This window comes from Dipteris shenzhenensis, chromosome 3 (genome assembly GCF_047967505.1).
Source record: "Dipteris shenzhenensis isolate YYH24624 ecotype China chromosome 3, Dip_SZ_1.0, whole genome shotgun sequence".
Classification (NCBI taxonomy): domain Eukaryota; kingdom Viridiplantae; phylum Streptophyta; class Polypodiopsida; order Gleicheniales; family Dipteridaceae; genus Dipteris; species Dipteris shenzhenensis.
The window spans coordinates 24,252,062-24,269,880 of record NC_141598.1 but is presented as its reverse complement, the minus strand read 5'-3'; the positions used below and the strand labels follow the sequence as shown (position 1 = coordinate 24,269,880).

General features: G+C 45.4%; 1 protein-coding gene across 2 annotated transcripts; it reads left to right on the top strand.

The window, feature by feature from the left end:
* Positions 1–4,659: 4,659 nt before the first annotated feature.
* LOC147903544 (acyl carrier protein 2, mitochondrial-like) lies at positions 4,660–16,540 on the top strand. 2 transcript variants are annotated; one of them, XM_087372948.1, is made up of 2 exons: positions 4,660–4,911; positions 16,052–16,535. In XM_087372948.1, exons 1-2 carry the CDS (start codon positions 4,729–4,731, stop codon positions 16,226–16,228), a joined length of 360 nt encoding a protein of 119 aa, XP_087229074.1. In that variant the 5' UTR covers positions 4,660–4,728; the 3' UTR covers positions 16,229–16,535. The 2 variants fall into 2 exon arrangements, with proteins under 2 accessions (XP_087229074.1, XP_087229075.1); XM_087372949.1 differs by lacking the exon at positions 4,660–4,911 and adding an exon at positions 13,807–13,922 and having other exon boundaries at positions 16,052–16,540.
* Positions 16,541–17,819: the final 1,279 nt, after the last annotated feature.

Below are 17,819 nucleotides of genomic sequence, written 5' to 3'. Positions count from 1 at the left end.
GGCTTTCAGCCTCTTTCGGAATAATGGCGGGTGCTATGGGCGTTATTCTCCAAGCCCATATTTCATTTATAATTAGGCCTCTCAAATCCCATCTTCCCTTATCATCGCCCAACTCTCATCCTTCCCCATGGCTTCTCCGCAGCTCTGACTCCTCATCCTTGCTCTTGTATCTGCCCTCCTCCTGTAGCGTAAAAGGGTGTGGAAGCAGCTGCACAAGTCACGGGCACACTAGCCTGCCTGGGTGGCAAATATGCTGTTGATCCAGGCATTGGGACGCACATTTGCAGGAATGGCAGTCCGAAAATGACTCCTCCAGGTCCATTTGCAGCCATGCCACCCATGCCTCCCTCTGATTGCACTTTTTCGTCTCCCTTGATATACGTTTTCGTATCCTGAGGACTTGAATTGCTTTGTCTTTGTCTATTTCACGAGCGATGCCTTTTGCTTTCTCTTAATCTGGTTCGCAACAAGCAACCTTGTTTCTCCATTGAGTAGCTCGACATAGTGTTTTGCATCTTCAAGAATTAGTGTAGCAAGCATGGAATTTGCAAAATTTTCACGTTTTGCGCTTGGTTGCTTCTCACCAATAACCCTGAGCAAACGTTTCTCTGGTTGAATTCTTTGTATTAGGGGCGACCTTACAACCTTCACACAGACAACACTTTGCAAGTTCTTTTGCAGCATAACCGGAGAAGAAGCACTCTCTCCTTGCGCCACCTGACGGCTAGGATTCTCTGGTTGAATTCTTCGCATCAAGGGCGACCTTACCTTCACACAGACAACGCTTTGCAAGTTTTTTTGAGCATAACCGGAGAAGAAGCACTCTCTCCTTGCACCACCTAACGGCTAGGATTTGAAGTGGCTGATGAGCATAGCGTCGAAGTAAGAAAGAAGGATTTTGTGCGCAATATACCTCTCTATGCCTCTCTATTCTCTGCAAATGCGTGTGAAATTGAATCCTTGTTGCGCATTCGCTCCCTCCCTATCTTTCTGTGGGTCTTTGACTCAATAACAGAGGATGGTAGAGACAATCTCTCTTTGCCATATCAATTTCGTAGTTCTACTATAAATCATTATGATAAGAGATTGATTTCTAGAGCTTTGGATTATACAACGAATCACAAGACTATAGCTCTCATCTCATTTAAAGAAAATGGATTTATGACAGAGGAAGAAGACCGTGCCATTCAGGCGCATCTTTGTTCGTAGAGCTAGCGTAGTCCCCTCAACTGAATTGGAGGGGAAGAAAACCAGCAATGCTAGTATTCCTTCTAGCCGTATTCCCGCCAGCCTTTCAGCCTGATTTCAAGCCCCAGGTCAAGGGAAATGGGTTTCCCGGCTTCAGGGTCGGATTCGACTCGGAGTCTGTAGGAATTTCTTTATATCCAGGTGGAGATGGAAAAAATAGAAGCACGACACAAAACTCTGACTCTGTGTCGGATTGAAATCTAGACCTCTGAGCTTCACTTAATTGAGTTCTCGAAGGTCCTCAACAACGTCCTGGGACCTAGACTAAATGTTCATGTCACGCTCCCTAGCAATCCTCAAATACAGACAGTTGTGGGGATCCAGTACCGTGGAAACTAAAGAAGCAATTTCAACAGCAAAAACTCTAAGCTGACGATCTAGTGGTAGCAGCCAGTAGACTCCTTAATACTAGGCAAGAACAGAGTGTGAACGGTGAAGACCGTAAGCTGACGATATGGAAGCGCTTCTGCTTGACGATCCTTTCGACTTTAGGTAATCTACAAGGATTTAGCACGATGGATGAGGGACGTGAACTACGCGCAAGATCTCCACTCTCATAGGCAACCACAATCATGCAATACCGCTATGCAAAAAGCAAACCATCCTTTTAGGATCACGGCTCCACAATCATGCAATACCACGATGCAAAAAGCAAACCATCCTTTTAGGATCACGGCTTGAATTAGAATGACACGTGGCTCACAGCTTAAATTAGGTTGCCACGTGGCTCAACTAAAAACACCTCATTTCACAATTGCATGGAAGCAGTGGAACTATGAAAAGAAGACTCAAACATTCCATAGAGGAGAGCATGAATGCAAAAACCAAGTCCTTTCCTAGAACAACTGAGTGCGCAACACAATTCAAGGAGTTGCGAATTGCTAGTGTGTTGTCCTTGGTGATGGTCTCCATGGAAGCAAGCCGGTTTGCTCCCATCTTCACGACGTGGAGTCGATGCGCGTCCTCCCTCTCCCTGCGTTCTACCTCTCTCGTCTCTTGCGAAGTTTCAACAACGGCAAAATGAGTGCCTCTCTCAGTCACCTGCTTCTCGAACACAACACTTCACAATTTCAAAGTCTTATGAACTTCTCTGCTCCCGTTGGAGAGCTGACGTGCCCTCTTCTAGAGGATTGAAGTCCTCGAATCATGCTTGCAAGATTCTTCTGCAAATGCATCCTTGGCGGTCGCCGATGGAGTGCTGTGAGGGTCTTGGCTCTCCTCCTCGGTTGCAATGGTATGGAACGAAAGTCAGTACGAGAAAATGTGGAAGACATACCATGCAACTAAGAAACTGAGAACTCGTAGAGCAACCGTTCAAGCTATCCACGACGATTTTCCCAGGATTTATTTGTCGATGAAGCCAAAAAAAATAGTGAGCCGGTCGTGATAATTCAATGGGGCTCGTAAGCGGGGGGACTCATAGTTGAGTCTAGATAAGAGGGCCTCCCCGAGAGAACCCCACTAGCACTCTAGATGAGCAGCCCCGCATTCAATGCTCTGTTGACAGATCCTCCTCCCCAGCGCTGCAATGCTCTCCCAGTATTTCGATATCATGGCTTGCTAGCCCAGCAGCGCACTGTTGAAAGATTTTGATTGGACTTTGTTCTGTGTGTGATTGGCTCAAATAGCCTAAAATATCATTGTCAGAAGTCAATAATACTTCCGACACAGCAGGGCTTGCTTCATGGGAGCACGATTTCACACTGCTAGTCGAGCAGCTGCAATGCCAACCCTTCCGCCCTAGTAGTCGCGCGGGGAGGCCCTCTAATCAAACGAATGGAGTCTGCCAGTCAATGGGGACCGACTCTAAGGGCCTTATGTCATGGAAGGGAAATACGTAAGAAATAGCTATTTCTGTTATGCTATGCAAATGCACCATGGGAAATAGAAGGGAAATAGGGTGGGACCATGGGAAATAGCACTCCATGCTCTAGACCTCAAGCTACTATTTCCCACACACTTGAGAACCATTGATGTGGCATTTCCTTTATAGCATATCTCATTTTCCCTTGGATCATTATGTCATGCATCATAGGAAAAACACCAGAATTAGGCTCTTCCAAGGGAAAAGCATCCAAAATAGCCATCATTATTTCCCCCCTTTTTCCCCTCCATGACATAAGTCCATAAGAGAACGTTCCTGCGATGCCAAGATGATCGTTTCAATATTCACAATTAGCTAAATATTGTACTTTGCAAAGTTTCGCCATAGTTTGAGGACCTCGCGCTAACTTCAGAGATTTGAGGTGAAATTAGTGTGCAATGCGGTTTTCTAATTCTTTTGGGACATTGCAGTGAATTAGACAATTTAATTTCATCGGATTGATTGCTACCAACATCAGATATTTCCCAACAAAAGGAAATTTCTTCCGTTCTCATGTATCTTTCGAATGTGCAACGTAGAAAATATGAGAGGTTGATCTGGGCATCGTGAGAATGCCCTCTAAGGGCCGTAGCACATGGATGGGGCTAGCATGGATATCGGATGGGAATCTTTTTGTCATCATTACTCCCATCCTAAACCCATCACTTTTTGGACCATGGCCTCAAGCCCCTAGTAGCTAGAATGGGATCCCTTTTTTCAAGGATTTAGAAGCATGGAATGATGACTCCCCACCTCCTAGACATATGAAATGCTATGCCATGTGTTCTCTCCGACCTAACCCATTCTGGAAGGTAATTAGGAAATACATCTGATCATGGTTTGGACCACTTTTTCCCATTCCCATGGTATTTCCTCCCATGTACATAAGACCATAAGGCAAGGTTCACACCATGCGCCTGGACATGGAGAAAAAGTGGAGGACAGGTTCCTAGGACCAATAGGTGAGACGGTGAAGGAAAAGAAACAGTGTCTCGCTACGGCAGGCCGCCCAACTCCTTGGCTAAAGAAACAAAAAGGGCGGGAAATGTAGTGGTTGGTGTGCCATTTGGACCTACAAGATTCCTTCAACCATTAGGCGAATCATCTTTTAGCCTTGAATCACATCTCCAGCCATCCTCCTCTCTATCAACGATGGCAGTCAGTGGAGGATGCATCTCGATCGTTGATTTGGGGCTGAATGGTAATTAATGATACCGGCTCCCTTCCAAGAACCACCGACACAACCGATCAGAGCATGTGCAAGTTGTGTGAAAGCGAGGGACAAGTGGCATCGTGCTGTGAGCTCGCCACCCTTGGCCGTCTGTGGACAAAATGTTGCTTTTGACCACCTAGAGTTTGGACCATCGAAGCGTTGACATAGTGACGAATGTACAACTGGCATGTGCCATATCGACACACGTCCTCGTTCGACAGCCGGGAATGTGATTCTGGGCGTCGGTTCCCGGTCGGGAAGCGGCTCCTGCTGGCCAATGGCTGGTGGAGCCATTCCTCCCGGGAATGGGCTCACTAAATACCATTTTCTTCCTTCATGAGGGGAGGTGAAGGCTTTGATAATGAACTGAGACGCAGGAGAGTTACTGAGAAGAAGTAAAAAGATGCAGTCGAGCTTCCGGGCTCTCAGAGGCGCCCTGCGCACGCCTTTCGCAACTCATCTACCCCAGCACCGGACTGCTTTCACTCAGGCCGTCTATTCCCCTCTCACCTTCCTCGACAAAAATGCCGTCACTCACCGAGTTCTTCACCTCCTCCAATCCTCAGAGAAGGTTGATCCCTCTCAGGTAGGTTTCGCGCTTTACCTCTCGCTTTGCTCAGCAATGTACATCAATTCGATGCTCTACTTTCTATATTCCACATGTCCTATCGGGCGTACGATCGGAAATTCAGACTTGTTCTTTCTCATCGCAATTTGCGCTTTGCTCATGCCACAACTAACGTCATCACGTTGCATTTGGGGCTTCTCTTTGTTATTTCCGTGTCTTGACTGTATTCTATGTGAATTTCAAATGTCCATCGAAGATGCTTGCCTCACTTCTAAGTTGATACAGCTTACCGATATTCCCATAAAACTGGAAATTACTGTTTGATCTCTATGTCAATCGGTTCCTAATCGGCCAGAGATGTCACTGAAGCGGCATGTCTACAAATCTTGTCTCAGCGTATGTCGTTTGCATTACAACAGCACGTGCGTGGCATGCTGCCCGCAGGACTACCTAAGGTGCTGCACATCAGCAGCTGGTATAGCTGGCTCCCACGTTGTCCTCATTTAGGGATTCACAAGTGGGGCACTGGCCCATCTATCCCTCCGCCCCCCCCACCCCCCACTGTGGGCCCACACTGACCCGATACAAGAGATGCTCCATCTACTCCTGTAAAAAATCTCCGTGGAACTTGTTGAAGGCTTCCTTGAACTCAGGTTTTAATCACCCGCAACTCCAGATCACAGTCTGTATTGTCCCGATTCAACAATTACAACACAGCAGCTGCTCTAACTTCTCCCCTTTCTCTAAATCTGCTCCTATATTCTAGGTCACACTGCTGTCATCTACTGATGACTTCAAAAGAGACAGTTCTTGCCATCTTTGAACAAGATGTGATTCTTCCCTCTCTTAACCGTGAGATTGGCCAGGGCTAACCCCGCGTGGTCCACTGACTTCCTCTTCTGAATTATACATGGCCAACCTGCTACTTCTGGCTGGCATGATGCATTTCCACTAAAATCTAACCCTAAACACACTCCAATCACAGGCAGTTAATCCAAATAAAGATTAGTAGGCAACTCACCTTGACACGCATTCCTTTCCACAGCTCGCATTCTTGATCCATCAGTCGAATTTTATCAGATGTTTCCAGCAGGATTTGGACAGTGGCTTGTTCCCCTCATTTTAGGGGTGCTGCCCTGTATTTGAGGAGGCAAGATATTTGGAAGGCGCTGAGGGTCTGAAATGTTTTAGACCTTGGTCAAATGCATGAAAGATAGTAGTTTTCTAGGGAGAGGCATGGAAAAAGAGCACCATCTCTCGCCATACGAGAAACAGTTCTGGCTGAGGCTTGTTCAGCTGAGATACATTTTTTTGGCTACAGCTTGTAATCTTCCTTCCAAGCATTTGCTGGGAGTTGTAAGAAAATACCTTTAGGGGGGGTCGGGTTGTTTGGTTCTGGGCCCTTGTCTGGTGCACTGTGTGATTGAATCTCTATCTCTTCATCCTCTATCAAATTCAAATTGCATACGATTGATTCCTCCTGCAGCAAGTGTAATCTATAGGATAGATGGATCGAGAATGCGAGGTATGAGAGGGAGTGCGTGATATCTTTAAGCCACACCCCATCATGGGGCCAGAGATCAGACTCCCATAAGGCTTTGCCCATGGCTCTGGTGTCCCATACCTCCAGGAAACTTCAGCATAGTATCCCGTGATCTGCCATGTAGAGGCATGAGTCACGGCTCATGATCTAGACCCGACCTTTTAGTGGTGTAAACACACGAGAATGCCAACCCAATAGCCTTGGCCATTCTTATATAGAAGAGCATCCCTCTTTCTAGAAAGCGTCTTGGCTAAATAGAGCTAATGGGCCGTTTATCATTGTTCTAAGTCCTCTAGCCCCTTGTTAGCCAACTTCCCTTCATCCCACGGCCCCCTAACCTTGTTGGATTAAGTCTACTAAGTCATGGATTAGCACTAGATACTTAATATGCTTCCCCTCTTTTAAGCATTTACTCTTGAATGAAATTGAAAAAGTTCACTTGCAAACTAACAATGGACTCCCAAGTTGAGTCTTTCTTAGAGCTGTCCTTCCTCTTAAGTTTGAACTCCGGAATGAACTTATTCTGAGTTTTCTTTCCTTGAAATTGATAAATTATTCAGGTTCACGTGGAACATAGGTCCTTGACTTCCATAAGTTCTTGGGGCGAAACAAGACTATCTTCAACCTTTAGTGCCCTTTAAGTCTACTGATGTTGAAAGACTGGGTGACTTTGATATGTGGATGCAATTCTAGTTTGTATGCAACCTCATGAATATTTTTCAAGATATTTCAATCATTTTTTCTATCAAAGGTATAAACTAATATTTTTATGGGAGGTATACAAAACAACTTTTTGTAAGTTTTTAAGCCTCATTGTTGGTATAGATGCTGGTATTAAATAGGCACTAGTAATCATCGTAAAGATCGACAAAAATATTGACGGTTGTTCTGAAGGATATGTCAACAGCAATGTGGCTACCGACACTCTACTACTTTTTTCCAATGGAACATCTTTCTTCGTGTTATCAGAGTGCAGTTTTGCTACTTTCCTTAGTAGCAACAGTCCAAAGACTTTACTTGGAAGAGACCTCAGTAAAGACCTCTGTCAGGTGCTTGAAGGTGTAGGATAGCTGCGTGGGATAATAGCGAGGGCAAGATTGTCTATATTATTTTCAATTTTCGGCCCATACCGCGGACTAGTAGTTGAACCATACAACCAAGAGCCACACCCACCCATACTTCATTGCGCATTGGGTCAGCTCCCGTCTTCACCCGTAAGCTTCTACCTCCTTGAAAGGAGGAGGGGCTTTGCAATTGATTGCTTTAGGCCCAGTCAAGTTGTTTCGGTGGGTCCAATTTTCCATCTCCCACATCATGGTTGTAATGAAGGGGAAAAAGGGGGAATTTGGAGGACTTTTGGAGGCCTCTTGGGTGGGAAATGTGGAGGGACTACATAAGTCTACATCCACCCTATTTGTGTACTTTTGACGTGACATCTAATCCTATCTACTCCCACCTCCTTCCTCCTACATGCTGCCTACACTCTCTCTCTTCCAACCTTTCTCTATCTCTCTTCCCCTCACTCTCTTTCTCTCTCTTCCTCTCCCTCTACCCCTTCCCTCCTATCACTCTCTTCCCTCGTTCCTCTCCCCTCTTCTCTTTCCCCCTTTCTTGCCATCTCTGGCCCTCACCAATTTCAGCCCCTGCTCTCTTCATTGCATTGGTATCAAAGCTCTTTCCTTGGGCTTTGTACCTGTCCATTTAAGGTTCGTTGATTGGAAGATTCGTGTTGCTGTTGGTGGTGTAACAAAAAAAGAGAAGTGGAGAAAATCAGAGGTAACGCAAGGTTTGAGTGCTGGCTGAATCAAGTGGTGCTGCTGCAAAATGGCACTGCTGCAAACGCGAAGCAAGTGGTACTGCTGCTTTCGCCACGCCCACGCCATGAGCCCGTCCGTTAAACCAGTCAGTCATGAACCCGTCCATTTACCAACCAGTCACGAACCAGTTCCATCCATTTAATGACATGCTGGCAGATTCCTTGCGTTCATATAACGCCCTACCTGAGGCCATCAAACTTGAGATGTCCTTCTCTGATTATGTGAACCTCAAGCGTGATGATGCCCGCACTTCCAGAGGTTACACACACAGGAAATATGCAGCCAAGGATATCAAGGACAAACTCACAGTTCATAAGTTCAAAGGGGACACTCGCTCTCTTAATGAGCTGGAGGAATGGCTTACGAAGCTGGAAGATTATTTCCGCTTCTCCCCTAAGCAGGATGAGGACCGCATAATCTTTGCGCGTACGCATATGCAGGACTATGCACATACTTGGTGGCATTATATGAGGGACTTGCCTCAAAGGCCAGCCACATGGAAGGAGTTCAAGGAGTTGATGATCACCACATTTGTATCCCTGCTCATACTGGAGCAATACTTGGCTGAATTCTATGCATTGTCGTAGACTGGTACTGTCCAAGAGTACTTGCAGTGCTTTTGGAGAGGGAAATTGCTACGTTTCATCCAGGGATTGAGTCCTTCTCTTGTTGCAGATGTGAAGGCACATAACTCAAACAATTGAGCGTGCAGCCCAATTGGCAGAGGTGTTGCCCAAATATGCCAGCAAGTATAAGATGACAGCGGCCAGCGCATATGGGAATGCAAATGATGCTGAGAACAAACCTAAGGTGACTGATTGGCATGATAGGAAATCAGCAGCAGCACCGTTTGTGAGGTTTCTCACTGTTACAGGCATCAAGATGCCATATGTATGCTAAGCAATATGGACAGCAGAAAGCGGGCAAACTTATGCTTTAAGTGTGGTGAGAAGTGGACTCTTGAGCATCGGGAAGTTTGCAAAATGCGTAACAGTGGTACTATAAAACTCAGCATGATTATTGAGATATCGGATGATGAGGATTTAATGGATGCTTTTGAGACTTTGGATGTCACTCATGATGATTTAGAGGGTGCACAGGTCGTGGAAGAAGCTCCAGATGTTGGAGCCATGAAGGGGGCTGATTTCCCCTTTGATCCCAGTGGTGCTAATGAACATAATATGCATGGTATACAATTCGATGACACTCAGCCCACATGTAACATGCGAGGTCGTTGGCCTAAAGTCTTTCATGTGGAGCATCATGTTGCTATACCTTTTCTTGTGTGAGAGGATGCAAATGGAAATGCTCCTATGGACGAGGAGGAGATCTATTGGGATGCGCAGCAAAAAATTTATGTTCTCTCTTTTCGTGCCTTGATGGGTGCCAAAAGTGCTCAAACTATCAGATTGAAAGGGCAAATTAATGGCAAGATTGTTCGCATGCTTGTGGACAGCGGTAGCACTCATAGTTTCATCAATTCTAAGACCTTACAGAAGGTGGGAGTGATTGCTACTGAGATTGATCATTGGCTGAGAGTAGAGGTGGGAAATGGACAGCATTTGGTTAGTAAATTTTGTTGCCAAGATGCAAGGATAAAGCTTTGTGAGGATTATGAATTTGCTAGGGATCTCTGGGCACTGGATATGGGCCCAATAGATGCTGTCCTAACAGCTCAGATTCGAAACAAAAAACAGCCTTTCGGGCAAACTAGAGACGCTACGCGAGTATCATCGTCTGATACGCAGGAAGAAACTTGACTTCGTGCGTCAGAATGAGGAGGAGCTATTGAACATTCTGTTCAGTAACAACTCTAAGGACTTTTGGTGGAGATTTCTAGAGGGATGATCCCTCCCACCACTCACTGACACAATCAGGTGTGGACTGATTATGCACGCACGCTCTATGATATTCCAAATCAACCAGCCCCTAACCTATCACATATGCCACGCCCCACATCTTGCGCCCTCTTCACTAGGGGGGGTAAAGGATGCCGTAATGAAACTTCATAATGGTCGAGCGAAGGATCACGAGGGACTATGCACTGAGTTCATTGCATATGGGATTAATCTCTAGCCCCGATCTTAGCCAAGCTATTTAATGAAGTTGTTTGCTTGGGGTTCCCATGCACTTGGACCATCAATACTATCTCACCCATCCACAAGGCAGGGGATCCCATAAACCCGGAGAACTACATGACCATTATGATTGGACATGTCACGTTCAAGATTTATGCATTAGTACTTGATTCTGAGGTCAGTAGATTTGCGGAGTGTCGAGGACTCAAAACAACGGGACAGGCTGGTTTTAGGCAGGATCATGGGACCATGGACCATATTCTCGTGCTCAGATGGATCATCGAGGAGGCGAGGGCACGGAAGTAGAGGATTTACTATTGCTTTGTGGATTTCCGCAAGGCATTTGACACTGTTCTAAGAGCCCACCTCATACGACGCCTACAGGATTTTGGTTACGACCAGGAGATCATTTGGGCTGTCATGGCACTTTATGAGCGAGTTTCAGGTAGAGTCCGGATAGGATCTGGATGGATAGACGAGATCATGAGCACTATCGGGGGTCAAATAAGGGTGCCCATTATCACCTACCTTGTTTGGCCTCTACATCGATGAGCTTGAGATAGTGATGTAGGCACAGGGTGGGGTAGGTTGCTCCCTCGCAGGCATGCTGATCCGGATATTACTTTACGCAGTTTTACTTTACGCAGATGACGTGGCTCTGTTGTCCTCCTCAGCAGAGGGGCTCCAGAGACACCTTGATGCACTACAGTCCTTTTGTGAGGCTTATGATTTGAAGGTCAACTTGGGTAAAACTAATGTTATGATCTTCAATACATCTCAAGCCGTCGTGCGAGATGAGCATTTCACATTTGATGGGTCCCCTGTTGAGATAGTTTCATCATACACTTACCTTGGGGTCGTCTTTTCCGAACCCATCCTCACCATGAGACCCGCGATGCGTGCACGCCTAAGCAGAGGATATGCTTTATTGGCTAGGCTAGAGAGATAGTGCTTCCGCTCTCACTTTCAACATCTATGGACCAGAGGGTTGCTTTTTGACTCTTTGGTCCGCCCAGTAGGGATGTATGCCAGTCCATGATGGGGGCCAAAGTTGTCGGATACAGAGTGGGCTAGGGTGGAGCGGCTAAAGATTCTCATGTTATCATGGATGATCCGTGGTAAGCCATCGGTCCCTCACGAGATCATTCAGGCGGAGTTTGGGTCACCCCCATTGGTCATCACGTATCTGTATCGAGTCAGGGAGGAGTGCAGTGGGGGGGACCAGAGGTGCTGGTATGCACGCACAGAGAGATGGTTTGCAGGACTCCGGCTCCACATGGACAGACTGTCTCCTTTCCAGTACAGCATGGATACTCCTTTTTCTCCCCTCCTATCACACGAGGTCAACCAAGTTATCCGTGAGGATCTACTACAGCTACATACATTCTGGACTTGGTTGGGCCCAAGTGATCTTCTAGTGAAGTTGGGCTTCTACAGAGATCACTTCTTACATATCACAGCGGAGGGTTTCATTGATCCACCAAGATACATGTTTAGGTGTCCTGTCTACTATGAGATCCGAGAGCGTTTTTACTGCCTCTTCAGAGATAGCTATGGAGTTTTGGCCCGTTTCCTCTTCTACCCAAATCAGCGATGTTTGGCTGGACTCACAAATCATACTTGGGGACATCCCCTCCGTGTTTAGGGTCGGAGCCCGACCGACGGGGGTCACAGTGGCCCTGGTTAGATGCAGAGCTACGACTAGGAGACATACCAGGACTGCACCCTTGGGGGGGCGACAACGCTCTATTGCTGACCTCATGCCTCCACTTCCACAGCCCCATCCATCCTGATGTCCTACTGTTGTTGATGATGATGATGCCGACAATGATGCTGAGATTGATATAGATATAGTCGAGATATGACTATGTTGTACTTAGGATTTAGTACTGTCATTTTGCATTTTCTACATTCTGCATTGGTATGGATGCTCGTTTAGTAGCTCCACGACCACAGCATGAGAGACTAATATGTTGAGAATGCCCCTTCTCTGAATGTCACTCCAACCATAAGAGAGAATGCTACAACCAAACTTTTTCCATCCCTCCTTAATGGGATCAATTGCTTTGTTGATCCTAGCTATCTCCTCGTTAAGCATATTGGGTGTGCAACGCCTTGTAGGGAACCCTTGTCCATGTGTCTGTCAGACCCACAGTTGCAACTGCCTTAATCATTTCCACTGTGGAGTGTTCAAAACATTGAAAGCAAAATTACATTCAATGACTGTACTGCCAATCTCAATATCTGCAACGTGTTGGCGCTCTTTGTGCCAACTCTTAGAAGTCAATGCACATGGTATAGTTGTAGTGTGACCTCTAGATGAAGATGGAACAAGAAAAGGGCTAGACTGAGGACTAGGAGCTGTTCTAGCCCGCTTCTCTACCTGCTGAGAAGACTCACCACATGCCCTCCTCTTTACCGGAGAAGACTCCCCACAAGCTGTGGAATCTGCAGTCTCGTCATCCAGATCCTCCATCAAACTCTCCTCTTGTGCAGCTCTATCCAAGGAATCAGGCTCATGAAAATGGTGTGGATTGTCTGTGATAATTTTATGTGCAAGATTGGGGGGAACTTTAGGACATCCCCTAATGCCTCTTCCGCCAAGGCCCGATAGATGGCGAATCAATCGTGTCACTAAGCTTGTGAAAGGCTCTCCAACAATAATTACATCTCCACTCCTTTGCACCTGTCCCTGTTAAAGGATTTGCGTCTAGTATAGTGGTGTGGGCGCTCCACAGGGGATTGACAGGTTTAGGCATGCTGCTGAGCTGCTTGCTTTAACACCCACGGTGACCCTCAAGGTTCAACTACAGTCTAAGTCTGCAATAGAATTTTAAAAAGAGGGAATTAGATGATTATTGATAGTGGTAGGCGGGTAGCTGCTGTTCAAACTTGAGCTCCAAAAAAAGAAAAAAAGAAAACGATGGCAGCAGCACAAAAAATATAAAAAATAAAACACATTACATTGCAGAAGTGTGCACCGCAGCACAGTTTCCAAGGCTGCTGGATAGCAAATGCCAGAAACTTGTCACCCTCAAAAAAGTCTGCTAGACAGCAGATTCCAATTCAAGAAGCCCTCACCTGCATACAACATCATGCATGGAAGTGAACAGTGGTACATGAGAGCAGCCCTCTACCAGTAAATGAGAGAAGCCAACTCAGCCAATAGAGCAGTGACTAGTCCCAAACCAGCCCAACAGAGCAGCCCCAAACGAACCGAAAACAGCAAGTGACGCAATAGCAGCCACATGTGACAATAAACGCATCCATGGGGTGATAATTTAAATCGAAATTACCTGTGAAGGTTGTGACTTGAAGCTTCCCTTCAATGTCCACGCAAAAGGGCCAAGGCTGAAGCATTCAAATCAGACGCAACTTGCAGAAGATTGCGTTGAAATTTGACGTAGCTTGCAGGGCTCTCCACGCAGGGCTTCACAAAATCCAAGGCAAGTACTCAAAACTTTGCTGAGGGCAGGCTGAAAGCACACAGGGCTCCAAGATCGACACATGGGATTGCAGGTTTCATGCGTTGAGCAGCCCGAGGCATTGGAAATGGCGCCGTATGACGTACGGCCGTTGATCTTACCCAAGGTCAAATTTTGGGCAAAAGACCTAAATTTTAAGGCAGGTTTCTGACGTTTCTAACCTTTAGAAACACGTATTTATCCAACCATGCTGCAGCCTATCAATCAAGTCATCTGCCCTAGAAAGGGGATATCGATTCTTGATTGTAACTTCGTCTAACTTCTTGTAGTTTATGCACATCCTCCAACTTCCGTGCTTTTGTGCTTCAAAAGCACCAGAGCATCCCAAGGATATTTACTTTTCCTGATCTGCCCCAATCGCAGATATTTCGACAACTGTCGAAATATCTCATCTTCCTCATCTTGTAAGGCGCCATGCTTATAGCTGAGCTCCTGGAACGAACTCTGTCCTAACGGGTGGTAAACCAAGTGGTAACTCTTGTGGAAATAGACCAGCAAATTCTGTTTTGATTTCAGCAATTGCATGTGTTTCTCATGCATCCAACTTAGAAGACTCATTTACATTATGAACCTTAGATGCAAAAGGACATAAAACACATTGGTAGACTTCATAATCAGAACTTGCCATCATATATTTTACTTCCCAATAGTTTACAAAAGGGCAGGATGGGAAAATCAAAATCACCCTACAATACGAAGGGTACCCGGTACTTCCCCTTTGACAGAAGTTAACTTGTGACTCGGCTAGTTTGTTTGGACATTTAACTTGTGCAACCATTCTTTTCCTAGAATTACATCCACTCTATCTAAATCCATAAGCATGAAGTCTGGATATATGGAGTGATTCTGACAGTAAGGGGATGTGCGTCGCACGGTGATCCCATGTTTGCTTTCCCGCTTGCATGTCTACCTTGTAGACGTGGTCACTTGGCTGCGTTGGAATCCCCAACTTCTATACAAGTTAGTGTTCAAGAATTTATGAGAACTTGCAGAGTCAAATAAAATGTGCACATCCTACCCACATTGTAGGATGAAAGTTAAGACAATAAACGGCCATACATCAGTTCTGAGGGTCTTTTGGTTGGATTTAAACTTTTTGATGAGGGCCACACCCTCACGATATACCGCCCGTTTCTCGTCCCTCATAGTAGCCTTGACCTTGGCTAAATTCTGTTGTCTTTTGGTTCGGTTTGGGCTAGTGTGAGTTTCGTTCGTTTATCCATATCTTGGTCCCTTCTAGCTGGTGAGATTGGTGAAGAAGCTTGATTCGTATATCCCATGCGCTAAATGTAAGTACAACATGTCCTCTAGATCTCCTTGTATGTATCCTCATCATTGAACTAGCCTTTAGGAAGGCCTCCTATCCTGACCTTCAGTGCTAAGATGCATCATCACCACCTCTTTTAAGGGCTAAGTTGTCTTGGATACCAAATTGACATCCACATAAAAAGAATCTTCTTTAAGATGTTTAGTGGATAGTTCGTGGAGCTTTGGACCCACTTAACTTTAACTTTCTCACTCATGAAGTGTTACTTGATATCTATGTGCTTACCAAAGGATTCTTAGCCAAGGCAATGCAAAGATCAGCCAAGAACTTAACCTTGCTGAGCTACACCAGGATCTTTAGGTAGCCTCTAAGCCTGATGGCTTTCAAATGGCTGCCACACACTCAGTGGATGACGGAGTATTGGTTTTCTACTTCTCGGTCACTGAAGAAACACAGCCTCCACTGAGTGAATGAGTGTGGCTTGTTGTGGCTTCTCGTCCTTACTACCAGCCTAGCCACTGTCACAAAACTATTTTAGCTGTAGAGTGACAGAGATTGAAGTGCTTGTTGTAGCCCCTGTAACTCTCTGATCTTCTCTTAAACAGTACACAATAAATGACCCCATAACCTGAAATATATATATGACCTTAGATGTTTTGTGTGATTGAAGAATAAAGTAGCTGTAAAGATTGGAGGCAAGGAAGTTCTGTAAAGGTCATGAATGGACTCTGGAGTCTGAATTTAGGGGATAATGGATTTATTGCCTTGTTTTTGAAGGATTAAAAAAGACATGTATCTTAAAGTGCTTTGTTTTAATATGGCTTTACTTGTGGTAATCGCTCATGCATGGTTGGATTTGGAGGGTTGAGGAAACTGGATAGACACTGATAATAATCTTAGGGGAAGAGAGCATTGAATAATGGTGATTTTAGATCTATGTCAATTGAAGATTACAATAATGTCTACAGGTTTCCCTATCCTCTCAGTTTCAGAGGGATCTGGAGATGGACATCCTTGACAAGGAAGAGATAGTCATTGCTCTGGAAGATGAATTTGCAGTTAATATACCAGGCTCAGCGGCTGACAAGATTGTTTCTTGTGAGGATGCGGTAAATTTTATCGTGTCGCACCCTCAAGCCAAATAGCTTTGCAGAATAATCTTCAAGGACTTGAGTATTCATAATTGGAACGATGTAGTGGAATCTGGTTAAATTGTAACCTGCCATCCATGAGATGTGGTCTTTAGTATCATAGCATTGTGGGGAGCTGAGAAGAATTGCAAAATTTGAATGAGCAGAGAAAGTATGTCAACGTGGACCAAAGACAGCTGTTTCATGCTCTGTTTGCAAGCATGATTTTATTTGTATTTTGTATCTTTCTGTGAACTCATTCCTTGTTTGGAAGGGATGGTTTGTTTCTGTTTGAAAATGAAGAATAGGGTTCACAAAAAGTATGGATGGTTGCTATTTTCTAATCCTTCACCAGCATTGAGAAACATAAGAATCACAATAGCTATAAAATGCAATCTGTGATTTCCTATATGAAGTTCGTGTTTTTGTGGCAAGTATTGAAATTTATTGTTAGGCTGAATTGGGCACTCATTATATGGATGCTGAACATTATCTTTGTTTGTTTATTCTTCTCCTGAGGCTCGTGCTGCACAGTATTGCCACATGCTTGAGATGAAGGGAAACTTAGTTTGGTGAAACTTTACACCAGCTGTTCACTTTGGCGTTTGTGCTTTATTTTAAAAAAATACTTTTCAAGTTTTTTCTGGAAAAGATAGGTGGGGGGGTAGAGAGAGTGTGTTATGGTTTAGGTAGATGAATGGATGGTGCATGTTCAGGGCCTGCATGAATGGTGTGTGCACACATTTGGACAGACAAGGCTCAGTATGGCGTTTGATGACTGATGCTCTCTTCATATATCAAGTAGTTAGGGGAGCTTATTACAATGGAGAAGGCATGCTGCTTCTTTGTCAGCTTAGGCCACCATTACCAGAGGGCCCATGCGAATACTTGTGGAATTGTCTGCATCCCAGCAACAATCCAGTGGAAATATTGCCTTGTTCTTTGAGTTGCAGGCTGCTCTACAAGCAGTGGGAAATCGTCTCTAGGGCGCTGCAGCATTGCCATGTCTTGTCTCTTCTCATCTGTTCTGGCTATTGGCCAATAGGAAGGCCTTTGTGGGCCAGCAGCCTGATATCTTCCTTAGGTGGAGGCTAGTCCAAAGGGGGACCAAAATTTGGTAAGGACCTTGTGTGGCACTTGTTGCTCCGTCCAGTGAGACGATCTTGTGAAGGGCTCTAGGGTGAGGCATCCAGCCATAAACGTTTTGCCATTGCAGGTGGTATAGGAGGAGAAGGGTACCTCCTTTGGCTTGTCCGACCATAACCACTCCTTTTGGGTCCTACTGCACCTCTCTCGTGGTCAGTCCTTCCACAAGCTTCCATTGGGTGCTTCTTGCTACTTAGCCTAGGATCAATGGCCTAGTGTCTCCCAAAATGTTGCTTGAGGGGGTCTCAAGGCATCATCCGCTCCGGGTACAATTCCTTCGATGTTAAAATGATCCTCCTGAGCTTGTATTGAAGAAGGCCATGTAGAATAGAGCAAGGTGATAGGCCATGAAGAAGGCTCTAGTAGGAACTTCGACTTGGAAACTGACCTAGCAGCATCGCCTTAATCACTCACTGGGTTGCTAAGGAAGTTGGCTCAAAGCTGCCATAGATTTGGTGGG

What these genes read in the sequence shown, in the direction of transcription:
- LOC147903544 (XM_087372948.1), top strand. Translation starts at nt 4,729, where the DNA reads ATGCAGTCGAGCTTCCGGGCTCTCAGAGGCGCCCTGCGCACGCCTTTC. An exon ending in AGAAGGTTGATCCCTCTCAG is followed by an intron (nt 4,912 to 16,051) that starts GTAGGTTTCGCG and finishes TAATGTCTACAG; the next exon opens with GTTTCCCTATCCTCTCAGTT.